The sequence below is a fragment of the Sturnira hondurensis genome, unplaced genomic scaffold (assembly GCF_014824575.4).
Source record: "Sturnira hondurensis isolate 20B ecotype Veracruz unplaced genomic scaffold, ASM1482457v3 Scaffold0014384, whole genome shotgun sequence".
In the NCBI taxonomy this organism is placed as follows: domain Eukaryota; kingdom Metazoa; phylum Chordata; class Mammalia; order Chiroptera; family Phyllostomidae; genus Sturnira; species Sturnira hondurensis.
Window position 1 is genome coordinate 40144031 of NW_028087015.1, and position 9019 is coordinate 40153049.

At 42.4% G+C, this 9019-nt stretch overlaps 1 protein-coding gene across 2 annotated transcripts in view; it reads right to left on the minus strand.

Annotated features, from left to right (window-relative positions):
• FYB1 (FYN binding protein 1) overlaps nucleotides 1–2042 on the minus strand; it is a 152767-nt gene extending 150725 nt beyond the window's left edge. For both annotated transcript variants that reach the window (XM_037063218.1, XM_037063217.1), the window contains exon 1: nucleotides 1948–2042. In XM_037063218.1, the coding sequence (XP_036919113.1) occupies nucleotides 1948–1950 (3 nt within the window). In that variant the 5' untranslated portion in view covers nucleotides 1951–2042. The remainder of the gene's footprint in view (nucleotides 1–1947) is intronic.
• Between the last annotated feature and the right edge of the window lie 6977 nt (nucleotides 2043–9019).

Consider the following 9019-nt stretch of genomic DNA (forward strand, 5'->3'; position numbering starts at 1 on the left):
CCACTGCAGGAAGTGTAAGCCCCAGGAAGCTGGGACCTCACCTGTGTGGTTAACCCTGTGTTCTCGTCTAGCCAAGCCCCAGCATGGGGTAGGGGTGCCAGAAACCTTGGTGAATGAATGAGTAATAGCACATTTCTTTAGTCAGTAACTCACATGTGAACTGAAAGGTGAATGAAAGGAGCAAAATAAACTAACAAAAACCCCAAACACATATTTTACTTCTTTCTTAAAACCTTCGAAGATTTATGTATAAAAGACTTTTTTTTTCCTCATTAAGCATGAACATACAAAACATTGTGCATTACTGGATATCTTCTCCTACCCAACCTTTTTTTTCCTTCAAAAAAATTCTGCAAATTGGAATGTACCTAAAATGCTGATTTTGTGAACAGGTGTGACTTTCTGCTGTTCCCATTCCCGGACTGCGGAGTGAGCTGATCTAAAGCAGCAGAGCAAGTCAGTCCCCAAAGGAGCAGATGTCAGAGAGGCAGAATCCTGGTGCCCTTGGCCTTTCGCGTCTAAAACATGGAATCATACTATACGGAACATGGGGGAACACCTGACTGTACTTATCTGAGCAGTTTGAGAAAGAGCTGGGAAGACTGGATTGAGGTCGTTCAGGGCATTAGCGGAGGCTGGGCCTGGTACCCGACACTCCTTGCTGCTACATGGCTAATGCCCATCCATCTGAGTAGCCACTGGGCTTGTCCTCACAAAATCCCATGTACTTTTGTGTGTCATTCCCACAGGTTTCCACAGTAATTAAGGTCCAGCTGTTTTCTAAGAATCTGGGACCTAAAGATCCAGTTTGGAAACACTGAAGGGACTTATCAGCCCCACCTTTATAGGTGATTGCCCTCCTCTTCCAGGTGTGGCGGGAGGGAGGGGCCTGCACTGCTCTTGTCTTTAGGGCTGCACATTCCTTTCCCCAAGACTGCAACCCGGACCCCAGCTCTCCTTCTCCCCTTCCCTTTGGTGAGACTACACTCTCTCACTTCTACACTTGCCCCTGCTGGCACAGCGCTGCCAGACCTGCTTCCTCTGAACCCTTTGCCCTCTCTGTTTTAATGCCTGTAGTGTGTCCCAGCACCGCACTGCTTCCCCCGCCCCCCTAGGACCCGAGAGCCATTGTCTCAATCCCCATCTTCCTACTAGGAGCTGGTAGGAGCAGCCTCTTCCCCGTGAGAGAAGCCACAACCCATCTCCAGTGTCTGGGGCTGTGGGGTAGAAAGTGGGGGTGTAAGGACGCCACATGTATAAGAACACAGCCAATTTTGACAGAGACATAATAGGAAACTTTGTAGCACAGCATAATGTTGTAGTTCAGCTACATTATAGGTTAAACTCGTTTTCGTGGTACCACTGTGGACGCAGCCATGATTTTAAGTGTGCCCTGAAGAATGATTTTCCATTAACTTCGGGAACGCAAGCAGCCCCTGAGGTTTGGACTATTTGCACTTTGTTTGCTTCTCAATTAAAAGCATGAAAACACATTTTTTAAAAGCAAAAGACCTCGTTTTGTAAAATGCACTGTGTTGTCAAAGTGGCCCTCACCACCAGCAATACGGCCCAACACAGCTCGCTGGACTTTCTTCTGGGACCCAACATACTCATCATAGGAAACCCAACGACGTTGCTCCTTCTGGCCCCCAGCTCTCTTAACAGGTGAAGATCCCAAACAACCTTTCTCTCTCTACAGCATAGTTCTTCCTCTGCCCTGAAGGTTAGAATCAGAAAAGGGAACTCCCAAAGCCACAGTCTCTCGATTGGTATAATGAAGACTCAGCAGCTTTACTAGCAAATGGAACAACACGGGAGAACCCGAAGGAGGTCTGGCCTCGGCGCACCCCTGCCCCCGTCTGCGCTGCGCTGCGCAGATGAGCTGAGCTGAGCTGAGCTGAGCTGACTGCCCGGAGACCAGGGAGAGCCGGGAAATCCGTCACTCACCATTTTTACTGAAAAGAGTCGACGTGCTCAGCCCACGGCGACCCCGAAGATGCTGTAGCTGGGGCAGTGAATGTGCAAGTTAGCTTGGTAGAGAGCACTTCCTTTTTTGAACTGTGTGGTCTGTCCAGTTTTCACGCTTTGATATGGAGGGTTGATTTGCATGTTATCTTAGCTCGCGGAGCATTTGTATAGCTGGCCAGGATTATCTGGTTTTTATACTTTAATAACAGGAGAAGAGCTGTAGGTAAAATTTTGAAGTCAGAAAATTGACACAAATTTTTTTTTTTAAAAAGTGCATGGGTGTTAAAGTCTGTGTGTGTTGTTAAGCTGGTTTATATAAAGTCTGTGTATGTGGATCTGTCTCTCTATCATCTGCGAATGAAGGACCCACTCTAAAATGTTAAGAGTGGCTTGTTTGGGTGGAGGGATTATTATATATAATTCTTTATTGTACTTGGGTGACTCTTTGACTTTTCTGTTTGGAGTATATGGTACTTGTTAAAAACATAACCATAATTTTAAAAGATCAAAGAGGATCACAATCATTTTAATCACCACTTCCAAATATATTTAAACCATTCTCGATTAACATTTAAGTGTACTTTTAATTCATTTTTCAGTAATGTTTGTTAGCATCAAGTGCCTCAATGGCTCACACTGGTGAACTGGATATCTTCAGTTAAGAGCATGGTATTTGTTGCCAGGTAGTTAGATTAACCACCAATCAACTGCAGTACCTACCCAAACATATTCTGGCATGTAGATTTATTTCTTTTATTTTGAACATGTAGCCTGTTCCTAAAGTAATATCAAAGACAGAGGATCATCTTTGGTTCCATTGCAAAGGAAAGCCAACTGAGTCCTTCATCTGGGGTTGCAAAAAATTTCTAGAAATTCTTGTATATACTACCACATTTACCTGGTGCAGGGGCACCAAGTCCTCCATTTGACGCTGAGCTAGTACTTATTATACCATGGCAATACAAAATCCTTTATTCAAAAATGTTCCTCATTTATTCCTTAAAATGAAAATGTTTTTCAAAGTCAAGGTGTGGCAGGAAATATGGGTAGAATCACACCCAGGGCGAGGCAGGATGGCAGGGCAGGGGTGGATGTCAGGAGTGGAAAGGGGCCTGACACTGCTTAAAACATAGGCGTTTTAAGGAGAGGTGAGGCTTTAGGAGCCGTCAGGAGCTGGGAGGGTGGTTAGCACTCTGAATTTGCACAGTCTCGGCCACATAATAAACGTGCAATGAAAGAATGAAAGAGAAAGATAACACAGGCGTGGGACCCAGGCATGCCATTAGACAAAGACCACCGCGGGAAGAAGACGATGGCAATAGAGATGTGCTTTAGCTTAACCCCAAAGCCTCTCATTTCACTATCTGCTGGACCAGGGATTATCACAGTGATGGGACACCTTAGAGGCGAAAGCAGTGGGTCTCCACCTGCCATTAAAGTCACCTGGAAGTATTTTTAAAGCCCAGTTCCCAGGCTTTTACCCCAGGCTATTACAACAAAAATCCCTAGTTAGGAGATCAAGGCATTAGTATTTTTTTAAAGTTCCCAAGCTGATTTCATGGTGCAGGACTTTGGAAGGAGGGGCACCCAGGTAATTCACCAAGCAAGATGGTAAACAGGTCACTAGGTACACCTTGTGGGTAGAAATAATTCTACACTCTGATACTGTTTACTACTAAGTTTTTCAACATATCATCACCATGCACTACATGATAATTACTCATTCTTGGGCATTCTATGACTTTCTCTCTGTACCAGTAAGCTGGACAAAAACTGCACGATAAACAGATATCTAGCAATTTCCATGAACAATGTAGCCGATGGGACAAACTGATGAAGAGAATTTCGAATTTCAGTTCCTTCACTTCGATTCCATTTTAGTCCCCGCTTATCTCTAAATGCAGATTATGACAATTTTCAGTGATAATTGACATGAATTCCGCAGTCTCTCAAAAGCATACACTTAAGAGAAGTATTTTGGCTAAGAGAAAAACAGGTAAAGTCTGAAGCTCCCACCATAGCTCAATATCCACCCATAAGTTTATATTTTTAGTTTTTGGAACATAATCACTTTCCTCCAAAGAATCCCTTCAAATCCCTCATAGTACCTACACGAGTGCATTTTCTGTCAAGTCAACGAAGTAAGTCCTTGAAACAGGAAATGAAATAAGGATGGCAATGTACTGACACCCTCTGAAGAAGGTAAAGTTCTATTATTCCGGTTTGGCTGCCGCCACTGTTTCTGCTCTGGAAGGAAGAAGTAGGTCAGAGAAGGCGACGGGGGTTAGAACTCTCCACGCACTTGGGCATGTGTTCGCTCATCATAAATCTGCATTCTAGAAAACTGTTTTCATTCAGGCACTGGTAAGGTCAGTCCGTCCCCTTGCTGTTCCCTGAAGGTGACAGCTAGGTGGAGACTCTGTCCCAGAGACAGTGCCGGGCTGGCAGAAACCAGCTTCATTTAAATTAAAAAAAAAAAAAAATCCTTAAAAAAATAGTCAGTTGACAGGAAAATAGAGGAAGATAGCCTTAATGAAAACGTAGGTAACACTATCTACTGATCATTATTTAACAGTATTGTCGAGGTTGTATCTCACAGCCTTTAAAAAGCACACAGTGGAAGGTTAGAAATACTCTTTTATACAATTTCTGCTTTACCACCTGAATGGCTAACATTTTAGGGCAGAAACACAAGATCATCTACTCGAGGGGCCCAATACCAACACGCCCAGATAAAACCCTGGGGAGAACAGAGCACGGGGAGGTTGAGTCTCACCTCTTCCAGCAAGCCTTCCCTGCTTCCTGCTCACTCATCTCCTCGTTTCTCTGAACTCTGGCAGACTGTATCACGAAGTGAAGCTCTTTGCTCCACTTACCTTTTACAGTTCTCCCGCTGAATCAGCTGCGCTGAGTTTGGCTCCCTAACTAGATCTGAAACTTGTTCAGCGTGAGCTAATTTTTATGCTTTCCTCTGTGAACCTAAGGTCCAAGAGCAGCTATTTTTTTTGCTCATGATTTCCTTTCAGAATCTGATCTCTTTGCACAGTAATTCTGCATGTACAGCCACCCCTGAAACCTATCACTTATGGGAAGCTGGGGGAGAACTTGTGGCTGAGATCAAGTCAGACGCCAGGACGGGGTCGCTCCATTGTGCTCTTTGACGATGAAACGACAGCACAGAAATGTGAAGGGACCCCTCTAGTTTCCAGAGTAGGAGTCCAGTCAGCTAAAACGTCACTATTTTGTATGCTTGACTCTTTTTATAAACATGCTTTTGAATTCTGCCAGCAAAAAACAACAACTCAGACTCACAAAATAGATTCATAGAAATTCAAGGAAATTCTAGTCTTTCTGCTTGGATAGATATGGAACAGCCAAACAGAGTGTGGCAGCGAGAAAGGATGTGACCAGGCGTGCTTAAAAGGTCGTGCAGGGGGAAACAGGCAGTTCCTTGATTTGGCTTATTTCTCTTTCACTTTTTGTTTTGAAAAACACAGTGGGTATTTTTCTCACTTTTGTACTATCTACTTTTAATAAAAGGAGGTCATATGCCTTTTAGAACATCAGTGCTCCTGCAGAAATAACTTATTGATCCACTTCAGTGAACTCATCCTCCAATAGGAGAGTTTCCCCTGTATTCAATAGGAGGAGGAAATTCCATTTAAGCTCAACAAAAGCAGGGAAGAGATGTCCTTACAATTTAAACCCAACCCCAGGCAAAATGTTTACTAAACTCTAAAAGAACTGTTGAAGTAAGAAACTGGAAAAAAACCCTAAAGTTTACTTAAGAAGTCTTTTGAGAGCAAAGAGAATAAAGAACAAAGCTTCTAGAATTCTGTTACATGTTAATTTACTTATTACTTTCTTCTGCTATTTTGTATCTGACCCTCTTCTTGGGTTTTCGGGGACTCAGAACGTTCAGTGAAGTCCCGTAGTCTCGCATTTTCCTCTCCTGGCTTTCTTCTTCTCTTCTCAAGGCTTTTCACCTCTACATTCCTTGTGTGTTCTTCCCCAAAGCAGAATCCAAGTTGTAATTCTTTTAGTCCTCTGGATTTCTAAGACAAAGATTTAATTGACATTATCAAAATACAGCTCTCTTTGGGTTGGTCATTGTGCTTAATGATTTGTTAGGGGTAATTTGAATTTTAATGAATGAAAGAAAGCAAAGGCCCTATATGAAAAAATGGATCTGTTTTTGTTCATCCATCCATCCATCCATCCATCCATCTGTTCATTTATTCATTCATTCCCAGTTTGCTTTCCAACAGAAAGATTAGGCCAGAAAGTTTGGAAAACCAGAGACATGCCCGGGGATTTTATAGACCCAGAGAAGATGACAAAGGGACAAGCAGATGACGCCATTGTTCCCAAAGTTCTTCCCCTTTCCCGCTGTTGATTAATCTCAGGATTGAATATACTAATGTTCCTTAGCTGTTGACTGGTGAATTTTAAAACAGGAATATTTGTTTCAGCCCAGGATGAATATTGGCGAGGACACACATCTTTTTTGTACTTTTAGAATATAATTTGAGGTTTGTTTAAAATAGTAAATTTGAAAACATTTCCAGATTTTACTTTTTGCTTCAGTTTCTTTTGTCTTTTTTTACACCTCAGAAGGACCCTGTTCTTTCTATTTGAAAAGTTGGTCAAACTTAGTCCTTTTTATACTCTATTGCTCAGATTTGAATATGTCAGGTAGGAAGTTTACCTAAATACAAAGTTATTGTGTCCTAATACAGATTAGCCGTGCCTGAGTGTAACCTAATGACAATGTTTTCTTTTGGTCGGAAGAATAGGAGTATTTCAAATTTCAATTTTACAGTGCTTTTTGGAACTTCATACTATTACTTACTAATGCTGTCAAAAGGACTTTGGAATATTTATACTAGCTATAAAAGCAAATTTATCGGAACACAATTTGTGATTCAGTGGCATCCTAACCCTCTACTCTATTGCTGCTTCCAGGCTGGTTGGCTTTCGTAGGACTAACACAAGGTTTAAAAATCACTGACCAATGAATGATCCTGGGAAAACTGCCTATCCACATGTGAAAGAATGAAGTTGAAGGCTTTATGTCATACAGAAAAATAACTCTAAATGGGTCCCAAACTCAACATAAGAATTAATAAAACTGCAAGATTCTTCGAAGAAAACATAGTGGAACAGCTTAGGACATTAACTCAGACCCAATGATTTCTTGAATATGACATCAAAAACATAGGCAATGACCAAAACGTAGATCAATTAGATTTCTTCAACATGAAAAACTTTTTAGGACTTCCAGCCAAGATGGAGATGTAGGCAGACACACTTTGCCTCCTTGCACAGCCAACAGAAGGACAACAAATTTAAAAATAAAAAAACAACCAGAACTGCCAGAAAATTGAACTGTATAGAGGTCCGACAGCCAGGGAGTTAAAGAAGAAACATTCATCGAGGCCAGTAGGAGGGGTGGAGACGGGCAGCCGGGCAGAGAGGACTCATGGCAGGGTGGGGGCTGGCAGAGCCAGGAGCTCCACATCCACATGCAGATACACTGGGAGGAACAACTGGGGAGCGAGACAGACCACATAACCCAGGGCTCCAGCACAGGAAAAGAAAGCCTCAAACCTCTGACTGAAAACACCTGTGGGGGCTAAGGCAGTGGGAAAAACTCCCAGCCTTACTGGAAAGTTCATTGGAGAGACCCACAGGGTCCTGGAATGTACACAGACCCACCCACCTGGGAATCAGCACCGGATAGGCCCAGTTCACTTGTGGGTAGCCGAGGAAGTGACTGAAAGCTGGCTGAGAGTGGAGCAAGCAGCACCGTTCCCTCTTGGACCCCTCGCCCACATACAGTATCACAATGAAGTGACGTGGGATGCCCCGCCCTGGTGAAAATCTAAGGCTCTGCTCCTTACTACATAACAGGTATGCCAGGAAAAAAGACATTTGGCCCAAATGAAAGAACAGATCAAAGTTCCAGAAAGAATACGACTAAGCGATGAAGAGATACCCAACCTATCAGATCCACAATTCAAAGCACTGGTAATCAGGATGTGCACAGAAATGGTGGAGTATGATTGCAAAATACAGGACAAAGTGAAGGCTATGAAAAGTGAAATAAAGGAAAATGCACATGGAACCAATAGTTAAAAATTTGTTTTAGACACCAAAGGTCTATCAGTAGTGTGAAAAGACACTCCCTAGAGTGGGGGTAAATATTTGCAAATCATCTATCAATAAGAGATTAGTATCTAGAAGTATCTAATAGTTCTTTATATCTTCTAGATATAAAGAACTATTATTGCCGCAAAACAAAACAAAACAACCTGATTAACAAACTGGAAAAGGACTTGAATAGACATTTCACCAAAGAAAATGCACAAAAGACTAATAAGCACTTGAGAAGATGCTCAACATCACCAATCATGAAGGAAGTGTCAGTCAAAACCACAATGAGATAACACTTTATACTCATTAGGGTGGCTCTTATAGAAACAAGAACAACAAACAAACAAAAACAGTAAGCATTGTCCAGGGTGTGGAGAAATTGGAGCCCCTGTGCACTGCTGGCAAAAACGCAAAATGATGCAACTGTTGTGGAAAACAGTGTGGAGGGTCCTCAAAAAATTAAGCATAGAATTACTACCTTACGATCCAGCAACTCCACTTTTGGATATATACTCAGTCGCATTAAAGGAGAGACACAAAGAGATATTTGTTCACCATGTGCATGGCATCATTATTACAAGTAGCCGAAAAGTGCAAGCTACCCAAGTGCCCATCACCAGAGAAATGGCCAAACACAATATTCTATAGATATACCACAATGGAATATTACTCAGCCTTTAAAAAGCAATAAAGCTCTAATATATGCTGTAAGACAGTACAAGAAGCACAATTAAAGGACAGATGTTCCACGGTTCCACTTACATAAGGTACCTGAACTGGTCAGACTTGTAGAGACAGAGAATGGAACAGTGGGTCCAGGGCTGGGGAAGTCAGGAGTGGAGAATTGTTTACTTGCCACAGAATTTCAGTTCAGGGTGGACTGCGGTAATGGTTG